The sequence below is a fragment of the Bicyclus anynana genome, chromosome 27 (assembly GCF_947172395.1).
Source record: "Bicyclus anynana chromosome 27, ilBicAnyn1.1, whole genome shotgun sequence".
NCBI lineage: Eukaryota > Metazoa > Arthropoda > Insecta > Lepidoptera > Nymphalidae > Bicyclus > Bicyclus anynana.
The window spans coordinates 341,021-368,120 of NC_069109.1; the positions used below are offsets into that span (position 1 = coordinate 341,021).

General features: G+C 38.9%; 2 protein-coding genes across 2 annotated transcripts; one reads left to right on the forward strand and one right to left on the reverse strand.

Moving 5' to 3' along the window:
• Nucleotides 1-111: 111 nt before the first annotated feature.
• On the reverse strand, nucleotides 112-15,975 carry LOC112048804 (zinc finger protein ZFP2). The gene is made up of 13 exons (XM_052890146.1): nucleotides 15,515-15,975; nucleotides 14,940-15,071; nucleotides 13,782-13,973; nucleotides 12,459-12,752; nucleotides 11,661-11,791; nucleotides 11,021-11,095; nucleotides 9,585-9,705; nucleotides 6,818-6,930; nucleotides 5,835-5,931; nucleotides 3,641-3,787; nucleotides 2,477-2,578; nucleotides 1,741-1,836; nucleotides 112-878 (listed from the first exon to the last, which is right to left on the reverse strand). Exons 1-13 carry the CDS (start codon nucleotides 15,623-15,625, stop codon nucleotides 738-740), a joined length of 1,752 nt encoding a protein of 583 aa, XP_052746106.1. The 5' UTR covers nucleotides 15,626-15,975; the 3' UTR covers nucleotides 112-737.
• Nucleotides 15,976-16,660: 685 nt separating this feature from the next.
• Nucleotides 16,661-25,897, forward strand: LOC112048792 (zinc finger protein 44). The gene is made up of 7 exons (XM_024086455.2): nucleotides 16,661-16,927; nucleotides 18,866-19,027; nucleotides 19,863-19,964; nucleotides 20,441-20,536; nucleotides 21,350-21,512; nucleotides 22,714-22,874; nucleotides 23,837-25,897. Exons 1-7 carry the CDS (start codon nucleotides 16,778-16,780, stop codon nucleotides 23,972-23,974), a joined length of 972 nt encoding a protein of 323 aa, XP_023942223.2. The 5' UTR covers nucleotides 16,661-16,777; the 3' UTR covers nucleotides 23,975-25,897.
• Nucleotides 25,898-27,100: the final 1,203 nt, after the last annotated feature.

Consider the following 27,100-nt stretch of genomic DNA (forward strand, 5'->3'; position numbering starts at 1 on the left):
AATAATTTGTTCCGCTTAGTTGACACTCGGAATAAAGGCCCAGCCTCCGTACAAAATTGGGATATGTCCTTTGAATTTTTGGTAAATCTATAAGGTAAATAATACACAATGTACATACATAATACTTGTATTCATCATAATATAGTATATAGTACAGTACAGCATATACAGGGTGCTCGGGAGCATTTTCCATAACTTCAAGGTGTTGACGAGTCCACTTATAAGAGCCAAACTGCATAAATAATATATTTTTAACTAATAAATAAAACTTTTAATGTTTTCATACAAAGTAATTCAAATAATTCCGACTATCCATGTAACACACGCCTTTATCTATCCTTGCATTTTATAATACGTAATCGTAGTGGTAAGACGAGATATTGCAACTGGCTCTGCACTTCACTAGTAAGCTACTTCATGATATTTATCAATGAATAAGTTTGGCTAGGTCATAATATATGTATAACACAGTTCACACAAGCTTGGGCCGAGCACCCTGTATAACGCAGTTCACACAAGCTTGGCCCGAGCACCCTGTATAACGCAGTTCACACAAGCTCGGCCCGAGCACCCTGTATAACACAGTTCACACAAGCTCGGCCCGAGCACCCTGTACAGTACAGTTCACACAAGCTCGGCCCGAGCACCCTGTATAACACAGTTCACACAAGCTCGGCCCGAGCACCCTGTATAGTACAGTTCACACAAGCTTGGCCCGAGTACCCTGTACAGTAAGTTCACACGAGCTTGGCGCGGCGCGCGCGGTAGGGCGCCGGCAGCTTGAGGTGCACCGTGCTGACGTGCAGCTTCATGCTGTTGGACTGCGAGAACGCCTTGCCGCAGTGCGCGCAGCTGTAGGGCTTCGCCCCCGTGTGTACCTGCCGACACACAACACTGAATGAATAGGCTAGTTGACACTTTTTTAAATGGTCCTAAGTTGTTCATTATCGTTCTTCTGATTGACTAAAAAAAATTTAAAATAAAAATAATTTGTTGTGCTTAGTTGACACTCGGAAAAAATCCATACATGTCCTGTGAAATATAGACCATAGGAACTCCGTATTTAAACGATACTGACCCATCTACTTTGATATTAAGAGGTAACCAGGGTCTGATAATGGGTCTGGAAGGTGGTCATAAGAACTCCGTAATTAAACGACTCAAACCCATCTAGTTTTAGCTCATTTGATTCGTCTTGACGAGTACTTTGATATTAAGTGGTAATCAGAATCTGATGATGGAGCTGGAAGGTAGCCATAGGAACTCCGTAATTAAACAACGAAAACCCATCTAGTTAAAGCTCATTTGATTCGTCTTGACGAGTACTTTGATAGAAGATGGAACCAGGGTCTGATGATGGAGCTGGAAGGTGGCCATAAGAACTCCGTAATTAAACGACGCAACTCTATCGAGTTTTAGCTCATTTGATTCGTCTTGACGAGTACTTTGATATTAGATAATAACCAGGGTCTGATGATGGAGCTGGAAGGTAGCCATAGGAACTCCGTCATTAAACGGCGCAACTCCATCGAGTTTGAGCTCATTTGATTCGTCTTGACGAGTACTTTGATATTAGATAGTAACGAGGGTCTGATGATGGAATTGGAAGGTAGCCATAGGAACTCCGTAATTAAACAACGCAAACCCGTCTAGTTTTAGCTCATTTGATTCGTCTTGACGAGTACTTTGATACTAGATGGTGGTGGTGGTGGTGGTGGTGGTGGTGATTGATGCTCTTACCCGGTCGTGCCTGTTGAGTGCCGCCTTGTGTTTGAAGGCCTTGGGGCAGTGCTTACACTGGTACGGGCTCTCGCCAGTGTGCGTGCGCAGGTGGATCTATTTCAAAAGTAATACAACGGTAAACATTTTGATAAATTTAAGAAAAAAAACTAAAATAAATGGAGTAGGATAAACATTATTTTCGTAAATCGTTTATTTAAACCGCTGACTATTTACATACTTGTTAGGAGGACCATGAAATCTACACCCCTTGTGATTTCTACACGACATCGTACAGGAACGCTAAATCGATTTAACGTTTTGGTAACTTTTTAACTCCTAACAAGGGTCGCTCGAAGAAGTCTAATTTGTAGTGTGATTCGTGAACCTTGTCGGAGAGCTATGAGCCGTTGTGATAATTAGTTGGGACAATTGACATTAGTGGTGATTGCACGTGTCGAGTTAAAATCTGCAGCGGACCCTGGGCGGGTGAAACACAGATACTCACAAATTTTCTACTTACACTCGACACATTACACTACATATAGCCCGCCAGCTAGGGTCAACCAACCGAGACCAACTCTCGACCTTTTGACCGTAAGTCTATCATTGGCTACCGATCCGACCAATACTTGAAGGCTCTCGATTCGCGGTGCCGTATTTCGAGTACCCGGACCCCCACTTTTGTCAGCTGATGGGCCCCTGATCAAATTCGCATCTTAGATTGCATCATCACTTACCATCAGGTGAGACTTACCTGCAGCCTCTGGAAGACGCTGAACTTCTTGGGACACTCGGTGCACTGGAACGGTCTCTCTCCGGTGTGTATGCGCTGGTGATACGTCAGCGTGGCCTTTGTCTGAAACAGTGCATTGATCATTGTAAGGACCTTATTACTAGATACTTAAGGTTCACAATCGCTAGGTCATTGTGATGTATACGAGTTTATATCAACAATCTCTTTATAGCGTCACTCGATTTAAGTCGATTTCATCATCATCATCATCACATCAGCCGATGGAGTCCACTGCAGGACATAGGCCTTTTTTAGGGACTTCCAAACATCACGATACTGAGCCACCTGCAGCCAGCGAATGTCTGCGACTCGCTTTGTGTCGGCAGTCCACCTGGTGGGGGGTCTACCAAGACGTAAGTCGTAAGTCGATTTAGGCCCTGAATAAACTAAGGAACCTAGTCACGATTCACTTCTGGTCGCATATCTCGCTTCCCCTGCCCTCTAGGTAGACCGCCGACACTCCTAGAGGGTGGTCAACACTGTGCATTAAGTGGATCTCTCAGGGGACCATCAAACAACTATGCGCTTTCCGGTACAAGGTCGCCATTCCAGCATTCTAACTCGGCTTTTCCAGCAACCTAATTTGGCCGTTCCAGCATCCTAATTCGGCCGATATTGCATTGAGGCATAACCAGATTGTATTGATGAGAACTTTACATCTAGATATGTTGTGACTGTCATTAGGGGTCTGGTGATGGAGACGAAGGACAGCAAAGGGAACCCCTCAACGGTTTTCAGTGGCTATCTTGTGATTGGGCTTAATTAATTTGTATTGATGAGAACTTTACATTTAGATATGTTGGGACTGTCATTCGGGTCTGGTGATGGAGACGAAGGACAGCAAAGGGAACTCCTCAACGGTTTTCAGTAGCTACCTTGTGTTTGGGCTTGATTAATTTGTATTGATGAGAACTTTACATCTAGATGTGTTCTGACTGTAATTAGGGGTCTGATGATGAGACTAACAGTTAAGGTTACTCCTTAACAGCTACCATGTGATTGGGCATGATTAATTTGTATTGATGATAACTTTTTATCTATATGGGTTGTAACTGTCAACACAAAGAAGATTTTGAATCTCTTGGGGTCCGTACTGACACCGTTTTTTGAAAATCATCTACTCACGATGCACTTCTTGCCGCATATCTCGCACACGACGCTCTCGCCGGCCCGCTTCAGAGTGCGCGGCTTGTTCTGCCGCAGCTTGACGCCGAGGTGCACGCGCTGGTAGTGCGTCGCGTACGAACGCGCGCTAGAGAAACTCCTCTTGCACTGGGGGAGGTCGTTTTTTTTTAATTTATTATGTTTAAGTCAGACCACAACCCTTAGACCATTTAAATAACAGGACCTGCCTCGCTAACCGTGTTACGTCCAGCTATAACCCAGAAGCTGCCATGTAAGAGTTGGCCTATAAACCTCGCACATGGTACCATCTGCACGAGGCGCAAGATCAGCATCGGCCTACATTGACTGACGTCAACCGTGATTTGCTCTAAAGTTAAGAGCTAGCGATCATCATTACCGAGATCCGTGACAGCCCAGTGGATGACCTCTGCCTCCGATTTCGGAGGGTGTGGGTTCGAATCCGGTCCGGGGCATGCACCTCCAACTTTTCAGTTGTGTGCATTTTAAGAAATTAAATATCACGTGTCTCAAACGGTGAAGGAAAACATCGTAAGGAAACCTGCATACCAGAGAATTTCTTAATTCTCTGCGTGAGTGAAGTCTGCCAATCCGCATTGGGCCAGCGTGGTGGACTATTGGCCTAACCCCTCTCATTCTGAGAGGAGACTCGAGCTCAGCAGTGAGCCGAATATGGGTTGATAAGGAGGATCATCGTTACTGGGTCGATCGTCGATCGGTAGTCATTTAGGTATAGGTTAGGTGTAGGTTTTACTTATAGAATGTAACAGATCGATTGCCGATCTTAGTTATAATTTATGAATTCAGATCGATCTCCGATCGCGATTCATTATTTAGTTATAGTTAGTTATAATTTCATTTTGTAATAATTATAATATTGCAAAATTTCTTAATAAATAAGTATAAAATCATTCGCGTTTGCATTCTCAACCCCCTAGCTGCCCCAAAACGTAAGTACCCATCTGTCAAAGATCAAGAATCAATGATGTAACGCGTTTATAAAAACTATTGCTATAGAATCGATGTTTCATTGTTGTAATCGTTTTCGTCGTGTAAAGAGCTCCCGAAAAATGCCGGTTTGTGTAGTTCAATGGCATAAAAATGGACAAAAACTTCTAATTCAGTATAAGATATATACCAAATCTAAGCTCATTTTCTTCAGAAAATGACAGACAATTTTGTTCGTGACTATGAGTGCGATACAGGTCCTTCTATAACTGGTCTGAGACTGGGGGAGGTGGTTTTTTTTTAATTTTAAATAAATAAATAAATAAAATCGTTTATTTCACTTTCTAAATTTACATAAATTAGTGCGAGTTTGGAACCTTCTTTTAGGAGTAGTAAAACTACTTCTGTATTAGAAGGCTCCGCTCTTCCATAGCTAATCTTCTAATAACTAATTTCTAATTCCATAACTAATTTCTAATTTAATTTATTCTGTTTAAGTCAGGCCTTGACCACAACCCTTAGACCATTTAAATAACAGGGCCTGCCTCGCTAACCGTTACCCCTTTGGCAGAGATCAAAAATCTATGATCTAACGCGTTTATAAAAACTGTTGCTATAGAATCGATGTTTCATTGTTGTAATCGTTTTCGTCGTGTAAAGAGCTCCCTAAAAATGCCGGTTTGTGTAGTTGAATGGCATAAAAAACGGCCAAAAACTTGTAATTTAGTAAAAGATGGAGTAACGTTTCATTTGAAAGTATTTAAACCTTAATTTTATCAAATTTGTAATAAAAACAATTTATATAAAAAGAATCGATTCTTTTGACGAAACAGCCAATTTTAATAGGGGTTCGTCTCAGACCAATTTTAGAAGGATATTGCACCCATATTCACAAACAAAATTGTCTGTCATTTTCCTAACAAAACGAGCTTGGATTTGGTGCATATCTTATACTAAACTAGAAGTTCTTGCCCGTTTTTTACACCATTCAACTACATAAAAATGTATTTTTAAGCAGCTCTTTAACCGACGAATTCACCATGAAACATCGATTCTTTGTAGACAGTTTTTATAATAGCGTTAGATCGTTGATCATATACTTTGGCAGAAAAGTGACGTCTAGCGAGGCAGGTCCTATACAATAATTGGTCTGAGGGGTTCGTGGAGCCGAAAGTTTGAGAAACCATGTTGTATTGTATTGTCTTGTGTGCTGTATGATGGTACATACGTCCTCGCAGCGCACGGTCTCGTCCTTGTGCTGGTGCTGCAGATGCTCCTTCAGCTCCTGCTCCGAGGGGAACCCCTCGCCGCAGACTGGACACGGCCTGACGTGGAAGATATATCGTTAACAGCGTCCGTGGCGGAGTTCTGAGTCTTGACAAGACTGAGATCCTGGGTTCGATGCCCGGCTTGGTCGATTGAGGTTTTTTTAAATCCAGGTCTGGTGGGAGACGTACCGCCAAGCGATTTAGCGTTACGGTACGATGTCGTGTAGTAACAGAAAGGGGTGTGGATTTTCATCCTCCTCCTAACAAATTATCCTGCTTCCATCTTAGATTGCATCATCACTTACCATCAGGTGAGATTGTAGTCAAGGGCTAACTTGTAAAGAATTCAAAAAAAAACGTGTGTCTTTAAGATCGACTGTCTAAATTACTATGTACGTCTCAATACCTACGCCTGAAAAGTGAAAGGTGCGCATCTGCTACTGTTGGCGGCAGTGCACGGTGAAAGGTGCGCAGAATAGGTTGCGCACAAAAACGTAACGCTGTCATTCATTCATCGAATATTACTGCCTATATTTTTTTCATACCGGATGAATCGAATTTTCATATATAGCCCATATATGAAAATTCGATTCATAAGGAGTCTCAGACCAATTATAGAAGGACCTGTATCGCACTCATAGTCACGAACAAAATTGTCTGACATTTTCTGTGGAAAACGAGCTTAGATTTGGTATATATCTTAAACTAAACTAGAAGTTTTTGTCCGTTTCTACACAATTAAATTATACAAAAAGGTATTTTTACGGAGCTCTTTAACCGATGAACACGATTTAAACTATTTAACATCGATACTATAGAGACAGTTTCTATAATCGCATTAGATCGTTGATCATACACTTTGACAGAAAAGTAACGTCTAGCGAGGCAGGTCCTATACAATAATTGGTCTGAGTAAGGAGTCGACTCCAATAAAACGACTGACCTCATGTCAGCGTCGCAGGCGCTGTCGTGCGCCAGGTCCCGGTGCCTGGCGAGCGCGTCCACGCTCTGGAACTTGGTGTTGCACTGCGCGCAGCTGGATGGCGGGCTCGAGCTCTAGAATGGTTGTCATATTCTCTTTTTGTACTTCAAATTGGACCTAAAGTGACACTTGATGTGGAATGTTTATCAACAAACCCACTAAAAGTAAAATCCGGCCGCTCAGAAATTGAAAGAAAGAAAGAAAGAAAAATATTTTTATTTGGTCAGTAAACTTAAAACTAAGCTTTTATATTTTACAACGAAGAAGAAAAGTGAAAGTAAAAGCGCACTGACCAAATGAAGGTCTCCCACTCAGCTTAAAGCTGCGGTTAGCTGCAGCGCTGGTTTTCTGTGGAAGCCTTTAAAAGGGTGACATCACGGGCGCAAACAACAGTAATCAAAAGTAACAAAATACGTAAAAGCAAAAAAGAAAAAAAAATGACAAAACAATATAACTACAAAAATATAAAATATAACTAAATAAACAATAAACATAAGTTTGCGACTTAATATCCCCTAAATACCTAGGGAGACGTGATAGCCCAGTGGATATGACCTCTGCCTCCGATTCCGGAGGGTGTGGGTTCGAATCCGGTCCGGGGCATGCACCTCCAACTTTTCAGTTGTGTGCATTTTAAGAAATTAAATATCACGTGTCTCAAACGGTGAAGGAAAACATCGCGAGGAAACCTGCATACCTGAGAATTGTCTTAATTCTCTGCGTGTGTGAAGTCTGCCAATCCGCATTGGGCCAGCGTGGTGGACTATTGGCGTAACCCTTCTTATTCTGAGACTCGAGCTCAGCAGTGGCGAATATGAGTTGATGACAAATAGTGCTTTGTACATCATTAGTAAGGTGGAAAATGGAACTTTGTTATTGATCAATGATAGTTTAGCCAGGAGAGCACGAAGCTTATCGCACACATAATTAATGTGTTCTTTCCATTGAAGACGATCATCGATAATTAATCCTAGGTATCGTATAAAAAAGTACTCTTTGTTCTCTGTTTTATAATCTGTGGATAAAGTCTGTAATCTGTGCAATGAAAATGACAGGTCTGCTATGATTGGATATTGCAAAAGGCGCCGTTTATTGTTAAACCAATTGGTACGTTTGGCGGAAAAACGGAAAAATGGAGGTTTTGGTGACCTGAGGTGGAAGAAGGGGGTGAAAATGGATCATTCTTTGGGGTGGGGCGAAGAAACGTGGTTTGAGATATAGTGTAACACTAGATACATTGTTATTTTATTTGTAACTGAAGAAAAGTGGAATAAAGTTTTGTAACGAACTACAGAAGTAGAATTTTGTTTCACACGATTATCATATTCCCTTTTTGTTCTTCAAATTGGATCTAAAGTGACACTCGATGTGGAGTGTTTATCAACAAACCAATTAAAAGTGAAATCCGGCCGCTCAGAAATTGCGTTTCTGACACCTGGTAATTCATCATGTCTATGACACGAAATTCGACACAAACAATAACTAAAGATCGTTAAAGCAGAGTGTTAACAACTTGATTGACTTGATTATTTGACGGCCTCCGTGGCGTAGTGGTATGCGCGGTGGATTTACAAAACTGAGGTTCTGGGTTCGATCCCCGGCTGGGCAGATTGAGATTTTCTTAATTTATCCAGGTCTGGCTGGTGGGAGGTTTGAGCCGTGGCTAGTTACCACCCTACCCGCAAAGACGTACCGCCAAACGATTTAGCGTTCCGGTACGATGCCGTGTAGAAACCAAAAGGGGTGTGGATTTTCATCCTCCTCCTAACAAGTTAGTCCGCTTCCATCTTAGACTGCATCATCACTTGAGATTGTAGTCAAGCACTAACTTGTAAAGAATAAAAATAAAAAAAACTTGATATTGCCGAGTGATTGTGGACCTTATCCCACTAGTACTACGGTCATCCGTAACAATAAGATTATGATAATGTCCGGAATCCTGGATCTGATTTTTCGCAGAAAACCCTTTACCACCGTGTTCGTAACGACAGTTTAACTTAACTTTGGTTCATTAACTACTAACACAACACTGCTAGTTACTAGTACCGCTGTACCAGTCTAAACATACCGAGAGTTGTCACCAGAACAAACATAGTCAACACAAACATTGCATATTCACACACGTGTAATTTAAACACTATGAAACATCGATTCTATAGACGCAGTTTGAATTAACAGTTTTTTTTTTTATTACATTTTTAAGGATACAAAAGACATGTCTCAATTTTGTATGAAGGCTGGGCCTTTATTTTGAGTGTCAAATAAGCAGAACAAATTATTTTCTAAATAAAATATAGGGCTTAAAACCAAAAAAAAAAAAATTTTTGGAACCCGCATTTTTTTAAAATTGATTAATTAAAAGGTATTTTTAACTTGTGTCTTATTGACATTTGACAAATCATTGACAGCTTACACCGGTTATGAATTCAATTCCAGGGGTTTTTTTTATTGACTGTTTTGAATACTTTTACTGTATTGTCTATGTTTAATTTGTAGACAAGGGAGCGAAACAAAAAAAATAATCATCTAATTAATGCGGGTTCCAAAAATTCAGAAAATTATTTTCTCAACAGCAATTTGTATCTTCTATCCGTAAAAAATACTATCGACCTGCTTATAAATAATAAAGGCCCATTTTGGGACATGTGCTTTGATCATGATCAAATAGTTTTGGAAGGGTAACGTCTAGCGAGGCAGGTCCTGCGGCAATTGGTCTGAGTAGACTCACGTGAGCTTTCCGCTTGTGCATCCTCAGGCCGAACTCTCCGATGAAGGACTCTCCGCAGATGTCACACGCGTGGCTGGACGGATGCTGCAGACGGATGTGAGTCAGGTGACTCGTCGACTTGCTGGAACAAACAGCAGGACATGTTATGCATGAGCATGTATGACGGAGGTCCTGGATTCGATCTCCGGCTGGACCGATTGAGGTTTTCTTAATTGGTCCAGGTCTGGCTGGTGGGAGGCTTCGTCCGTGGCTAGTTACCACCCTACCGACAAAGACGTACCGCCAAGCGATTTAGCGTTCTTTGTCGTGTAGAAACCGATAGGGGTGTGGATTTTCATCCTCCTCCTGACAAGTTATCCCGCTTCCATCTTAGACTGCATCGTCACTTACCATCAGGTGAGATTGTAGTCAAGGGCTAACTTGTACAGAATAAAAAAAAAATCTAACCTGATGGCAAGTGATAATGCAATCTAAGATGGAAGCGGGCTTACTTGTTAGGAAGTGGATCAATCGTCGTCGTGTCCATGTCGTTTACAAACCCTTTTTCGGTTTTTACATGACATGGAACGCCAAATCGCTTGGCGGTACGTCTTTGGGTGGTAACTAGCCACGGCCGAAGCCTCAGCACACAGCAGCTTAAATTTCGAAACTAACTGTGTTTTCTCAAATACAAAGTTATAAGAATTAAGGGAGAGATCAATATCATTGAGAAAATTCTCATGTATGCAGGTTTCCTCACGATGTCTTTCAGAGAGACAGATACTTTTGATCCAGTAAGAGATTGGGTGAAGGTAGTTTCTAATTTTTATAATAATCATAATAGTAATAGTCATAAGACAAAATACAGTTCATGCTTGACTAAGGTACGTTTAACTAAGTAAACTAACTAGATCATACGTCTAATTAAGTAATCATCCTAATTCATAGATAGAGGATTAAGACCCCCCTATCTAAAAATGGTTCAATGTATAAAAAACATTTTCAACAAAATTAGGAGAGAAAAATGTCTACATCTTGATAATATGTTTAAATTCGAAATAAGGAGGTTTTTTTCAAAAATCGGAATTTTATGACCTTGAAGCATTAGGCATAGGGAACTTTTCTAATTATGGACTATGGGACTTTGACTTTTGTTTACTTTTAGATAAGTTTGTAAAACGGTGGTAAAAAAACCTTGGCTGAGTTTGTTGTGGGCCCTTCTCTTTTGGAACCCTCGTAACTTTAATTGTAAGTTTTCGACTATAATTACCACCATTAATTTAAATTAAATTTTTATATTTATAACTTGACCTTTCAAAAGTGCTTGTATTCTAAGCCTAATTGAAATAAATGAATTTTTATTTTTATTTTTTGATTTTTGGCACAATATTTTAGTACTATTCCTTAGTTCACGCCATTTTTGACTTAGATTATTATTGTAGTAGGTATCAACTCACGCAAAGCTGGCGCCGCATATCTTGCAGTCAAATGTGAATCCGTTGTGCCAGTTCGAGTGCTCCTTTGCTCGATTACTGGAAATATATTATGCTTTTTAGTAAAAAGGATGATGACTAGGTTTGAATATATTGATTTTTAAAATAAATTAGGGTAAATATGATCAATGTTAACTAATTTATACACAAAAAGCAGTGATTGTCTGGATATTTGCAAAATAAATGAGATTATAAAATTTCAAAATCTTTTATCGTAATTAGATGAAAATTCATACAGTTTTGGCTTCCTTATATTAAATTTCACATTTTTTTTTTTTACTGAACTATAAACATAAACGCACAAATAACAAAGATATTAGTAATTTTGTTTAAACGCCCATACAAATCTAACGATCATTAATTGCCTACGACGTCATTAGTTCGTGCCATTGTGTATGAGGCGTTTTTCAGAGGTCCATCCCTGTAGCTCCGAAAGCAATGATCGCAGATACCCTGTTACTGTTACAAAATTGCTTTACTATTATATATATCTCTCTGCATCAGTGTCGTGTCGTGTGGTGTCGCGTCTTGTCGTGTGGTGTCGTGTCGTGTCGTGTGGTGTCGTTTCGTGTCGTGTGGTGTCGTGTGGTGTCGCAGCACTCACCTGGACCTGGACACGTGGTCGCACAGCTTGCACAAGTACTTGCGCTCGTGCGAGTTGACCACGTGCGTGCGCAGCTGCCGCGCCTCCGCCCAGCGGGACTGGCAGATCTCGCAGACGTGCTTGCCCCTCTCCTGCCAGTCGCATCAGGATGAATGAACGATTGAATGAATGAATGAATGAGTGAATTAATAATAATTGAATGAATGAGTGAATGAATGGTTAATAGATAGACACATCAGAGTTAATAGATAGTCATTGCTCCCATAGAGATGAGGGACAATGGATAGTCTTTGCTCGCACAGATATGAGGGTCAACGGATAGTCTTTGCTCGCACAGATATGAGGATCAATAGATAGTCTATGTTGCACAGAGTCGTACCATATAGTGGCATTTACTGTTTCATGACATCACTGCAACAAATCCTTTACAAACGGAGCGTTTGACAAAAATATTAGTTACCAATAGGTTTGACGTTTAGTATATCAAATAACATTGTGACGTCACAATATAGACGACAGCGATTTTTTCGATTACCTTGAGTGGAGTCACGCACTTGTGAACATTGTGTGTAGGGTTAAAGGATCCCTTTGACAGTTAACAAACACTCCCCTTTTCCACTCAAGACACTCTCCCCGCCTATCCCAAAATCACCCATGAAGGATTACACAACAAGAAATGTAGACGAATCGAACGTCACGACAAGAAGAGCTAGACCGTATGGCAAGCGCCTTATATCACCAGTCGTTCCCGCCTGATGGTTACCCCTCTCTAACTCCCCACATAGAGGATGAATTTACCTTATCATGCCGCATCATGTGATTCCTATAAGTGGCATCAGTTATAAATCCTTTGAAACACTTGTCGCATTTATAAAAAGAGTTGATATAGTTTGAGGAGCTCTTTCGTTGCTCTATCTCTGCCATCTGGTCCTCTTTGCTCAAATAGACCACCTCAACGTCTTTAAGTTCATCAGACATTGGTGGTTCATCTTGGTTGATGTCACTCTCATATGCAATGTCGAGTTGGTCTATGTCATCATATATGTGGTCCTCTTTGAGATCCTCTTCCAGTTTCACTATGTCCTCTAGTTCCTGTGTGACAATAATCAATACATATAGTGGATTGAATTCAAAATTGATTTATTTAAATTGTAGGACAGGAAATCTAGGAAATTTGACTAAAAGAATTACATGACTCGAGATTTTTTAACCATCGGTAGGGAGCAACCCAACAAGCTCAACTTGAGTACATCGACCCCCCCCCCCCTCCTTGGGATGGGTCATGTAATTCTTTTACAAATCTTATACGATTTTTTCTAGATTTCCTGTATTATTGAGCTTATTTTACACAAAATGTCAAGTTATGTCATGATTTAATAATAATAATTTATTTATTCATTAGACATTAGAGGTTTACAAAGATAGCCTATGATATAATTAAGACCCTGATACTTTCTACCAATAAAGAATTTGTGTATTACCTAATCATGATTTTTATTCAAATAAAAAATGAAATGTAATAGCTTATACAAATCTAATTCAAAATTACTGTGATTGATAAAATAAAATAATAATAAAGCCAAATTTATACTGTCAAAATCATTAACATAAGTTAAATTAATGGAAGAATGTTACTAAAGTTCGTTTCATATGAGTGATAGTTCGTTTCACAGTTGAAACTTTCGATTCACGATAATAGTACGTATTATGAGCGTCATACAGACGATTGTCACCGTACCCATGCTATCTGAAAAACACTTTGTTACATTAGAGCTTTTATATATACAAATACACTAGTTTTTGTGTTAAAAATATCAAATAGTTATGGGCTGTCACCATGCGCATAGTTTAAAATTCTATATCTTGAGAATTAATTAACATATTGAAATAATTCTTTCACAAGCATTTTTTATTTTCAATGAAGAATACAGAAAGCAAACATTTGAAAATAGTGAACATTCTCCATTGTGGTAAGTCAAAACTTAAAATTAAAGTAACGAGGATTCTAAATGCGCCTTGGTCCGAGAAGAGCCCACAACAAACTCAGCCAATGTTTATTTTTTTTTTATTAATTGCATATGCAAATTTTCATCCTTTTCTTAACTCCCAATCTTTACACACCTGTTTAATTTTCTTCTTTTTCCGTTTCTTCGGCTTGGCTTCCTTCTCTTGGAATTCGGCATAATCTATGGTGTCTACTTCTTCTTTAATCTCTACCTCTATGTTCTCTATGGTCGATGTGGGGTAGTGAGTCACGCGCGCCAAGTTAATCACAAACTGTGGGTTTATAGCTCGCAGATTGTCTAGTGTCAGCTGAAAAATATCATCATATGCCTAAAGGCTTATTTGCAGGGCCTATTTGCACAAGGCAAAAAAGGCAAATTTCAACCAATTGCCGCAAAAAAAAGGCAGATTCAAAGATGGGATATCTTTGAAACTGCCTTTTTTTGAACAAACAATCTACACTAATATTAAATAAAGCTAAAGAGTTTGTTGCTGGACTGGACTGGACATGTGGTCAGATCTTTAAACAAAAAATGGTCCAAAGAGGTCATTGAAGGGTACCCCAGGGACGGAAAAAGAAGGCAAGGACGACCACACAAAAGATGGCGTAGCAAAGCCAGAGACCGAGCTGAGTGACAAAGTCTGGAGGACGCCCATGTCGAAGGACAACCTGACTGCGATGGTGTAATAGAAAATAAGAAATAGTATTAAGTATAATATATGTAATCAAAGTCAGAGAATAAAGGCTATTTTTATTTTATTTCATTTTTATTTTTATTGAAGAGTTTGTTTGCTTGAACGCACTAATCTCAGGAACTACTGGACCAAATTTAAAAATTCTTTCACTGCTGGGTAACTACACTATCCCCACTATAGGCTAGATTTTATCCCCATATTCCTACAGAAACAAGATTCACATGGGTCGGTATTGAAACCGTGCAGTGTCTGCTAATCACCTCATAAAAAAAGGTTTTTTTTTTCCCTTCTCTTATACTGTTACTCGGCAATCTATCATTCAACATTGAGCCGTTCGTCTGTTGGTTAGAGGTTATGGATCATCAAAAGGAGTAAGTCCACTAACAAATCTCCTATTATTCTGTATTCTAGCTATCTGAAAAAAGTGATTGTAAATTTTTGATTCTGTCGCTACTAGTGCATTACAATGCAAGTATCTAGCTTCAAAAATTGATTTAGTGTATGAAAGCTGGCGTTTATTTTTCCAACTAATTTTAACGATCTTCGATCAATCAGATGTTAATGATGATGACTCCGAACCTCCTGCTGCTGCACAGCATCGAGCAGTATCTGCTGGGTGGTGCAGCACTTCTCCCTGAAGGACACACACTTGAGCAGCTGGGCGCTGCAGTAGCTGCAGATGTGGTATGGCATACCTCTTAGATTGGTGAACTGGAAACAATAACATTCACTCATCCATGCAACCATTTATATCCACAAAAAGCCGTCGAACCAAAGCAACAACGTCACCCAGGTCCGATAAAATACCGGAGCATCCTCAGTTGTGTGCATTTTTTTAAGAAATTAAATATCACATGTCTCAAACGGTGAAGGAAAAACATCGTGAGGAAACCTACATACCAGAGAATTTTCTAAATTCTCTGAGTGTGTGAAGTCTGCCAATCCGCATTGGGCCAGCAGAAGGTGCATCATGTTAAACCGTGTGTTTTGCTTTATTAAAAAAAAACTCGTCCGTTTTACATTACACAGACGTGTGTAATGAGATACAATACAATATTGAAATTCGTGAAATAAGGAATCCTTTGCGAGCAAATGTGTTAAAGTTTACTTTAACATTACGATAGTTTAGAGCTAGTAGAGTTTTTAAAACAAACCTGGTTTCCAGTTAGAATTTCGTATGCTTGGACAAAATTATATTTAAACATGTCGTAGAGCTTAACATTGTCCGTTGCGAGGCATATTCGACACGCCACATAATCTGCCATTGTTCACACAAATAACACAAGTCTAGATCGAAATTATTCTTGGATTTTTATCTCCATTCAATATTTACAAATAATTTGACATTTCATATTTTATATGCACAGAGCAGAAGAAATATAGAGAACTAAGCAGGATTGTGTGTATCCAAAATGGACACGAGTTTTGTAATCGATCGACGCTATATTATAATTGTTGGACTTATTATTAAATCTAAGCAGTGGATAATTATAATTAATTTTTAAACTACGCTTATTGGTATGATAATGATTAGTTTTACATTAATTGCTATAAATTAGTGATAATTATTTTAATAAATTACTCTCTGATGTGTAATTTATCTATTATATCTATACAACCTAATTTTACTACAATCGCGTTCATTTTATTAGACTGTAGACATAATACAATATTTTTTTGTTTGTTATTTGCAATTTACTAGAATCGAGCTATTAGTTTTGAATGTCGAATTATTTTACAACACATTTTTTAAGTTAATAATTGAATCTTCAAATTAAATAATATAATTACTACAGTACATATTATTTAACCTGAATGCATTTTAACGAACGATTAGCCAACGTTATGATAATTATGAATTTCCGGTTAGTGACAAAATGACAGATACTCGATTATATCGACATGTTGATGGAAATATCGATAGGCTACATTTTCTTATTCGAACCTTATTAAAAATAACATTTCAAATTAATTTAATTTGTTTGGAGTTGTTGTTTTTTATGGTATATTCAGACTACATGGCCCACATTGTTATTTCTTTAATATTTTAATTATTATTTAATAACACCTTTTCCGAGTGCAATATAAGCATAGTTCGGACTACTTTAGTATTTTAGTCGGGTACTAACAATTTTAGGATTTACTACCCAAAAATCGTTCGTACTCGACTAAAATACTAAAGTTGTCCGAAGTAAACATATTCTTTGCGTATTTTAAACGAAACTTGTATTCCAAAAATCGATTTTAAGAATCGATGCACATCACTACATCTCAGATTACACAAATCACAGCTTTCCAGAATGACGCGCTTCCACAGATAGTGTCATGGCGTCAGTACAACGTTAGCAAAGGAAAAAATATTCTGTATTTGATATTTGATAGGCAATATAATCACTTAGTAATCTGTGGCGGATAAAATGAATAATTTTTACTGTTCCTTCGTGAGCATCCACTACATTATCTGTGAGTGCGGCGATACTTTTCCAACAGAAGAAGGTTTGCAGGAGCATTTGGATAACGAGCACAAATCGTTAACTTTCGATAGAAATGAATACCAATGTAGCACGGTATGTATATTAGAACATGTATCTATTACTATTTACTATTATACGCCACACCATTGTCATGTCCTGAACGCGACCCTTTTGGCGGGAGTTTCCATACTTTACGGCATATTTTCTTATTTTACACGTAAAACAATTAATATATCATTAAAGTTTGTTGATTTGGGTACTACAACCTCGTAACTTTGATCATAAAGATTGTCCGTATATGAACATCGATTTTCAATTATTTAAACATTATTATTGTCTATACTTCTGTACAGACTTCTGTTTAGAGATGAAAAGTTTGTGGTATTGCAAGGGGTAATCTCTGGATCTAGTGAACCGATTTTAAAAATACTTATACCACTAGAAAGCCACGTAATTTATGAGCGTCTTATGCTATATTTTATCCCCGTATCCTCAAGGGAACAGGAACTACACGGGTGAAACCACAGAGAGTCGGCTAGTCTATATAAATAAACATCTTCAAAATGTTTATGTGCTCATTAGTTTTGAACGACTGCAACAACTTTGATGATTCTTGGTTGTATGTATTTGTTTTTACTGTCATTTATTTATTTGTTCTATTTTTTTAATTTTCAACAATGTTAAAACTAAATCATCCCTTCCACTGCGGGACATGTACCTAACCTAACCTAACCTAACCGGCGGTCAGAGCTCCACAGTGAGGAACACAATGTACAACATCAAGTATGTCTGTAGAAGCAAGAGTATTCATTATTTCTTTATTAATAATAAAACACCAGCCTTTATTAAACAATCACAAATATCTTAAAATTATTTACAAATAAATGATTGAGATTGAGATTGAATGATAAAGATGCTTGGAGATTTAAGATTGAGATTGAATGATAAAGATGCTTGGAGGCCGTTGGATCTGCTTCCACCTTCACACAGAAAGTAAAACTATAAGAAATGTAAACAGTAATTGTTATCAATTGTAAATTATAATACTGTATGACTTTTTCAAAAGAGCAACTGTTGAGTTTCTTGCCGGTATCTTCTCAGCAGAACCTGCCTTCCGAACTGGTGGGAGAATCTTTACAAATAGTCAACTGACGTGTCAAAAGTGCTTGTAAACTAAGCCTACTTGAAATAAATGAATTTTGATTTTGATTTTGAAATCTATTTGATTGACACCAGTGTGTTGAGATTGTCGTACTTTACAGCATAGGCCTCCCCTAAAGCCCGCCACACTGAACGGTTATTTACCTATTCCAAGTGACACCTGCTATTTTTCTGACGTTGTCCTCCCATCTACGACGCTGTCTTCCTTTGTTTCTTTTCTGGTGCATTGGGCACCAAGCTGTTATGTCTCTTTCATGTCAAGAGACATATTCATTATTGTTACTACAATCTTACTTGAAAATCTAAGATAGAAGCGGGCTAACTTCACCTTCGGTGAAGTTAGCCCGCTTCGGTTTCGGTTTTTATACAACATTGTACCGGAAAGCTAAATCGCTTGGAGGTCTGTGCGTGCAGGTTGGTAGCTAGCCACGACCAAACCTCTCACTAAGTAGACCTGGACCAATTATTTATTTATTATATATCCTTAGTATGCTTACAGCTAAACCAAAACGCATACAAAGTACAGACTTACAATATAACAATATAACAGATAAACAAATTACAATATAATCACTATACAATACAAACACATAAATTGCATATTTCTATAAAATTTAAATTAAAATTCACAGCTGTTTACAATATCAATAAATACATGAAGTTTTATATCAAAAATATCTAGATCTTGGCGCTGAGCAATCAACGAATTGAGCATCGACAGTACCCAATTAGTTGGGGCATTATGAGAACCTCAATCGGCCCAGCCTGGAATTAACCCAAAACTTCTGTCTTGTAAATCCACCATGTACACCACTGTGCCACATAGGCCATCGATATCTCCTGATTTTCATGCAACACTTGCACTTCCAGTGCGGCAAGATCTTCGCGACGGAGAAGGCATGCCTCATGCACCAGCAGGTGCACAACAAGCGGGTGAAGGTGAAGAGAGAGCCGCGGGACCCCACCCAGCCTAAGAAGAGATACTACACCTGCAAGAATATTGTCTGCGAAGTATGCGGCAAGAGATATGCGGTGAGGCTATACATATAACGCTTGAATGCATTTTTAAAGGTACCCAAAGGGTGAAACAGTATTGTATTACTAAGATACTGCTGTGTGTCCGTCTGTCACTAAGTCTCATTAACCATGATAGTTGAAAATTTTACAGGTGATATATTTCTGTTACAACAACAAATACTATAAATGTCTTTTTCATTGTGATTTTAGTCACCAAATTACCATTATTTGATACCAATTATTTGATACCAATTATTTGATACCCATATTGTAGTATTAGAAAAATAAGTATACAACATCTCACAGTTGTCATGTTGGTTTTTGTTTAATTACACCCATATATGAATACTTGGGTTATTATAGCAAATCTGGAAAATATGAGGTAATATTACATACATACATACATACATACATACATAATTCACACAAAAAACAGGATAAAATAAATATTTGTGTTTGCAATGTTCTTCAAACATTCAGCTAATGGATAGAAGCAGGCGTTACTTTGCGGAAGTTCATCACGATTATATAATGATTTATTTATTTTGCTATCATCTGCGAAAAGTCGACGAACCCATGCGACAACGTCACCCAGGTCCGACAAAATACTCTGCGTACGTTTCACCCCGAAACCGGAGCATCCTCGGGTTCGTCGACTTTTCGCAGATGAAAGCAAAATAAATAAACCATTATATATTCAGTTAATGGTCAACTAATATTTGACTTGCAGCTTCTTTTTCAATCTTTTGAAATTTTGTTCAAACAAGAATTTTCGAAATATCTTCAGTTTGACCTGTTACAGTGTTATTTTAAGTATAGATAAACATTAACCATGGCGTGTGATTGGCAGTCCAACGCAGCTCTGCGCTACCACCAGCGGGTGCACACGGGGGAGCGGCCCTACCAGTGCTCCATGTGCCCCAAGACCTTCACCATGCCGCTGTTCCTGCAGGTGACTGCTTTTTTAATGATATCCCTAACGAATACATATACAGTACAGTGTCGCTTTACCCTGGGGCGACTTAAACAAGCGAGTGTCGCCGCTCGGATCGAACGCTTTTGCACACGCTGGGCGACGTGCCTCGCCCGTTCCTTATCGTTCGTCGTTCGTAAAATTATTAACCAAAAAAAAAAATAATGGGAAAAAATATTGTAGTGCATTTGGCTGCTTAAATAATAATAAGGTTCGGAGACTTGCGTTTATCAAATTTCTAAAGGATGTAGGAAGGTAATGAAAAAAATGTTTTAAGTAAATACCTACTTAAATTCGCTATTTATTTTAATGACGTTACGGAGTAAATCTTCTGTACTTTAAATATGTTTTATGTGACATTACTCTTAAAGAGATATTGCATGTCTTGACAGGAACGATATTCTGTAACACATGAGGCTGTCAGCTGGCTTTATTTATGTTTGTTTGACCAACAGATTCATGTCCGAACCCACACCGGTGAGCGGCCCTACCAGTGCCAGATGTGTCCCAAGGCGTTCAGCAACAAGGCAGCATTGCTGAGACACGACCGGGTAAGCAAGTCTTCTAATAAGAAAATTGAGTGTCTGGTCTTGTCACCTCGCAAAACCTTAACATTCCAAAGGAGAAACCCAGTCCACATAAGTCATCATCATCAACTCTTCGGCTCACTGCTGAGCTCGAGTCTCCTCTCCACCACGCTGATCCAGGATTGGCAGACTTCACACACGCAGAGAACTGAGAAAATTCTCTGGTATGCAGGTTTCCTCACGATGTTTTCCTTCACCATTTGAGACACGTGATATTTAATTTCTTAAAATGCACACAACTGAAAAGTTGGAGATGCATGCCCCGGGCCGGATTCGAACCCACACCCTCCGGATCCCTGAAAAATGCCCCATACAAAATGGTACGAATTACTGACGTCGAAGCTCATAATGATCGTTAGATTTGTATAGGCGTTCAAACAGAATTACTAATATCTTTGTTATTTGTGTAATTTATATACAATTATTTTGAGAGCCGTGATAGCCGATTTCAAAGGGTGTTGGTTCGAATCCAGTCCAGGGCATGCACCTCCAACTTTTCAGTTGTGTGCATTTTAAGAAATTAAATATCATGTGTGTCAAACGGTGAAGGAAAAACATCGTGAGAAAACCTGCATACGAGTAAATTTTCTCAATTCTCTGCGTGTGTGAAGTCTGCCAATCTGCATTGGCCCAGCGTGGTGGATTATTGGCCTAACCCCTCTCATTCTGAGAGGAGACTTGAGCTCAGCAGTCAGCCGAATATGGGTAATGATATACAATTTAAAAAACTGTCATCGTCCCTATTGTATGGAAATAAAGCTATATTTATTTTTCAAGGTCCACTCGGGTATAAAGCCATACGAGTGTCCGCAGTGCGGGAAGTTCTTCACCCAGTCCAACAGCATGAAGCTGCACGTGAAGACGGTGCACCTCAAGATGCCGGCGCCTTACAAGAGCAAGAACCGACGCGCCAAGCTCGCGCTGAAGCAGCAGGCCATGGGTTTGTATAACTAGCCTTGTTATATATTGTAAGGGTTCTGTGACTCGAAAGAAGAAACGGAACCCTTTGATCTCTCTGTTTTATTCAGCATTCATGCACTTAGGTCTTAGACCATTAATAACTGGACGTGGTTCGCTAACCGTTACCCCTCTGGCAAAGATCAAAAATCAATGATCTAACGCGTTTATAAAACTGTTGCTACAGAATCGATGTTCCATTGTTGTAATCATTTTCGTCGTGTAAGGAGCTCCCTAAAAATGCCAGTTTGTGTAGTTGAATGGCATAAAAAACGACCAAAAACTTGTAGTTTAGTAAAAGATGGAGTAACGTTTCATTTGAAAGTCTAATTTTATCAAATTTGTAATAATAACAATTTATAAAAAGAATCGATTTTTTTGACGAAACAGCCAAACATCGATCAGTAATCGAATATTTTATGTATTTAATCTGTGAATAGTCTAAGCAATGTCACAGTAAAAATATACAAGCAGTAGTTTGACTTCATACTAGAGGTTGAAACGCGAGCTATACCTACGCACCTCGAACTCAGGGGGTGTGTGGGGTGCACACAGTCACGACTGTGCCGCAGTGACGACCGCACGGTGCATTGGATTTTTTAATTATGACGACTAGGAAAAATAGCCTCGCAAATGGTGGGCTATTATATTTATTAAGTTTGTTTAACATTTTGTATTCTAAAAGCATAATTTAAAAAATGTATATATAAAAAAATGCTTAAATAATAAATATCGCATGTTTACGTACCGCGCGGCTGTAGTTATTTATTTTAAAAATACGGCCTAGTTACAATACTGCTTGTATATATTTTTACTGTGGCAATGTGTTTGTTAGTCTGTGTAAAAATTACGCGTGTGTGTATTGCGAGTCAAATTTATAGTTATGTGTAGTGTATGGACACAGAATATACTTAATGGTGTTAAATGTTTTCGATGTGTGAGTTTCGTCCCCCTCAAAAAATTACAGATTTTTTTGTTGGTGAATTTGGGTGCGAACCACGTCCAGTTATTAATGGTCTAAGACTTAGGTACTAATACATTAGTTAGCTTACAAATAACTCGAAAGTTTGACAAATAACGCAACAGTTTCGCCATTAACTCGACAGTTTCAGTACTAATTCCACAGTTTCACAAATAACTCGACAGTTTCACAAATAACTACAGTTTCACAAATACCTCCACAGCTTCACCAGTGGTCGTGAGTGTCGAAGCCACCGCGGGCGAGAGCTCGCAGTCGATGCCGGTGAGCGAGCTGTACGGGGAAGAGTATCGGCGAGTGAAGGAGGAGCCCGACGAGGAGACACAGGACGAGCAGCAGGAGAATGATGATGAGGAGTACCACATGGTTAGTGGGAGATATTCATGCTTATTTTAACCATCACCTCCACCATCATTACTTCCACCATCACCACCACCATTACCACCACCATCTGTACCAACACTATCACCACCACCACCACCACCACCACCACCATTACCACTACCACCACCACCATTACCACTACCACCACCACCACCACCACCACCACCACCACCACTACCACCATCACCATCTCTACCAACACTATCACCACCACCACCACCATTACCACTACCACCACCACCATTACCACTACCACCACCACCATTACCACTACTACCACCACCATCTCCACCAACACTATCACCACCACCATTACCACTACCACCACCAACACCATCATTACCACTACCACCACCATCTCCACCTCCATCTCTACCTACACTATCACCACCACCATTACCACTACCACCGCTATCACCACCACCACCACCACCACCACCATTATCACCACCATTACCTCCCTACCGACAGACGTACCGCCAAGCTATTTAGAGTTCCGGTACGATTTTGTGTAGAAACCGAAACAAAAAAAAGCATTTAATCCTTCTTGCATTCGGGTAATGTAAATAGTTCAATACTAAATATACTGATTATCATCACATATTACCAGTTGTGGGAATCGAACCCATCCACAACTCATATTCAGCTCACTGCTGAGCTCGAGTCTCCTCTCAGAATGAGAGGGGTTAGGCCAATAGTCCACCACGCTGACCCAATGCGGATTGGCAGACTTCACACACGCAGAGAATTCAGAAAATTCTCTGGTATGCAGGTTTCCTCACGATGTTTTCCTTCACCGTTTGAGACACGTGATATTTAATTTCTTAAAATGCACACAACTGAAAAGTTGCAGGTGCATGCCCCGGACCGGATTCGAACCCACACCCTCCGGAATCGGAGGCAGAGGTCACACTGTATAAAATGTCACTCTTTCTCCTCTCCAGGTGCAGCAAGAGGAAGAAGAAGAAGAAGAACCAACAGATCAAATAAAAGTGGAGATCACAGAAGTGCCGATGTACGAAGACGATGTGGAACAGTTTGAGGTTGTTTACGAGGAGGTGTACGAGATGGAAGACCAGTAACCCTCATAGTTTTCATAGAAGCGTGAACAGTGGCGTGCATAAGGTCGTCGATCAGGGTATGCACTAGTAATAAAATTGAGCAAACTGGACAAATCTGTATTTAATACGCACTATGAAGACAACTCTTAGGGTATGCAGTACTTTAATGCATGTATGAAGTGGACGCCACTGGGGGGGGGGGGGGGGTACTCCATTCATTCATTCACTGACACGCAAGGAGGTTGAAACCTTGATATAGAAATACTGAGATCATTTTTTTTTTTTTAATATTCGAATATTTCTTTTCCCTTCCAACTAGTCGGGAGAGACAGTGACAGCAGACCACGCTTCTACCATACATACGTGTCATATGACGAAGTTTTAGTATTTACAATATGACGAAAGCCAGGTGCTCTCAATGTATATTAAATTTTATTTATAAACTAGCAAATCTAATATGTATACTGAATATACAAAGAAAATGAGTAATTTTCGATTCCGCTGTGTTGCTTTGTTTGTTTTGTGGCAAACATCAATAGGGTAGTTGACTCATATCATAAAAGATGATCCATTTCATTTCCACTCTTGTACCCCGTATCATTTAAATTTAAAAAATACAAGGTTTTTATTAAAATATAAATAAGTTAATAAATCTAACTAAATAAAGAGAAATAAATAATATTAAAACCCAAGTTTTTGAGTTATATCAACATGGCGCCCATAGACCAACTATGACATGACAATTGTCAGCAAATGTCAAAACGACTACTGCATTGAAAATGTCATCTATCCGCCCTTAATAGTGTTGCATTTCTTGGGAGATAATGAATTTCGAAAGAATTATAGTGAATTCGTAGATTTGTATAATCAAAAATAGTTACTGATCCTGGGCTCCATACAATTTTGGACCAACTCCTTTAATATAAACAATAATAATTTCGTGTAGAACATGGAATAAGGGTCCGAAATATATTGATACTAGCGCACGCCCGTGACTTCGTCCGCGGGACGAAAAGTAGCCTATGTGTTAATCCAGAGTAAAATCTATTTCCATTCCAAATTTCAGCCAAATCGCTTCAGTAGCCGCAGCGTGAAAGAGGAACAAACATACTTACACACAAACTTTATAATATTAGTGTGATTAATAGGCTAGTTGACACTTTTTTAATGGTTAAATTGTTCATTGTAGTTCTACTGGATTGAAAAAAAATTTAGTTATTATTTAATATGTTTTTGACAATACGAGCCAAAATGCCTGACGGCCATGACAGTCTATATAACTGTTTTATGACGTCACTAACAAAACTATTAGTTTAACGTTTAGTACATCAAGTGTGTTCGTGACGTCACAAAATGGACGACAGCGTTTTTGACGTTTGGAAAATTTGAAAAAATACGTGATAATAAATACTTAATTAAGTTTTATAAGAAATCCTTAACTTAATTTAATTAATTAATTAACAAAAACTTAATTAATATCAATATATTTCGGACCCTTATTCCATGTACTATGCGAAATTGTTTATATTGAATTTCATTTGAGTCAAGTACCCTATTAATAAAAGTTGAGGGTTTCATATAAAACTAAAACAAGGGAAATTCGGAAAAATCTGCAAAAATTGCTTAAATCGATTCCTGAACTATGTAAAATCGTTAATGACTGTACGAAACACTCAGTAGGCGAATCCGACTCGCACTTGTCTGGTTTTTTTTTTATTTTTTCATCATGGTCATCATCACTCATCAAAAATCAAAATATTATTTAGGAAAATATACTACTGTGTTATACACTTCCGAGCAAAGAAATCGTCAACACAATTTTCTGTTTAGTCCATTTTTTTGCTCCCGAGTGTAAGTTGTGTTCTTATTTTTAAGACATTGTATATAAATATAAGATTACATAATAATTGTTAGAATGAAATAAATAAAATGTTTTTTTGTTAATTGTTTATTTATTCATATTTCCCCCAACTCCATTTAAAATCTTACTATATCTTTACTAATATTATAAAGAGGAAAGATATGATTATTCGTTTGCATTGAATAGACATACATACGTGATAGCCCAGTGGATATGACCTCTGCCACGGAGGTTGTGGGTTCGAATCCGGTCCGGGGCATGCACCTCCAACTCTTCAGTTGTGTGCATTTTAAGAAATTCAATATCACGTGTCTCAAACGGTAAAGGAAAACATCGTGAGGAAACCTGCATACCAGAGAATTTTCTCAATTCTCTGCGTGTGTGAAGTCTGCCAATCCGCATTGGGCCAGCGTGGTGGACTATTGGCCTAACCCCTCATTCTGAGAGGAGACTCGAGCTCAGCAGTGAGCCGAATATGGGTTGATAATGATGATGGTAGGGCAGGAGGATGGTTTGGGTAGGTAAGGGTAGGGTAGGGAAGAAGTGCACATAAGTAAAAGCGAAGCTTGACCGGGTCCGCTATTGAATATATTTTGAAAATTTTTCTTGGAGAGCATTATGATATGATCAACTACTGAGGCCTAGAATACAACCTCCGGCCTTTTGACGGCCTTCGTGGCGCAGTGGTATGCGCGATGGATTTACAACGGATTTGACGGAGGTCCTGGGTTCGATCCCTAGCTGGGCCGATTGAGGTTTTCTTAATTGGTTCAGGTCTGGCTGGTGGGAGGCTTCACCCTGCCGACAAAGACATACCGCCAAGCGATTTAGCGTTCCGGTACGATGTGTAGAAACCGAAAGGGGTGTGGACTATCATCCTCCTCCTATCAAGTTAGCCCGCTTCCATCTTAGATTGCATCGTCACTTACCATCAGGCGAGATTGTAATCAAGGGTTAACTAGTAAATAATAATAATAAAAAAAAACACTTTTGTTATTTTTTGTCTGTCTGTCTATCCGTCCGTCTTTTATTACGCTGAAACTACTGAATGAATTCAAGTAAAACTTGGCTCGATTTGATGCCATACGAAGATGGGGATACTTTTTGTCGCGAAAATAAAATAAAAAAGGGATGAACTAGGGGTATAAAGTTTGTATGGAGATTCCTTCAGTTATCAAGATACATTTGTAAATGTAAAATTAGTAGACTATTATACTTTTAAAAACTTTTTTCTTTTTTTCTGATTGTGTAAGCGCCGTAGGTCCTTAGGGGACCTCAGCGGCGTC

What these genes read in the sequence shown, in the direction of transcription:
- LOC112048792 (XM_024086455.2), top strand. Translation starts at nt 16,778, where the DNA reads ATGAATAATTTTTACTGTTCCTTCGTGAGCATCCACTACATTATCTGT. An exon ending in CCATGCCGCTGTTCCTGCAG is followed by an intron (nt 19,965 to 20,440) that starts GTGACTGCTTTT and finishes TTTGACCAACAG; the next exon opens with ATTCATGTCCGAACCCACAC. An exon ending in GCTGAAGCAGCAGGCCATGG is followed by an intron (nt 21,513 to 22,713) that starts GTTTGTATAACT and finishes ATACCTCCACAG; the next exon opens with CTTCACCAGTGGTCGTGAGT.
- LOC112048804 (XM_052890146.1), bottom strand. Translation starts at nt 15,625, where the DNA reads ATGGCAGATTATGTGGCGTGTCGAATATGCCTCGCAACGGACAATGTT. An exon ending in AAATTCTAACTGGAAACCAG is followed by an intron (nt 15,072 to 15,514) that starts GTTTGTTTTAAA and finishes TATTGTTTCCAG; the next exon opens with TTCACCAATCTAAGAGGTAT. An exon ending in GACCACGTGTCCAGGTCCAG is followed by an intron (nt 11,096 to 11,660) that starts GTGAGTGCTGCG and finishes ATATATTTCCAG; the next exon opens with TAATCGAGCAAAGGAGCACT.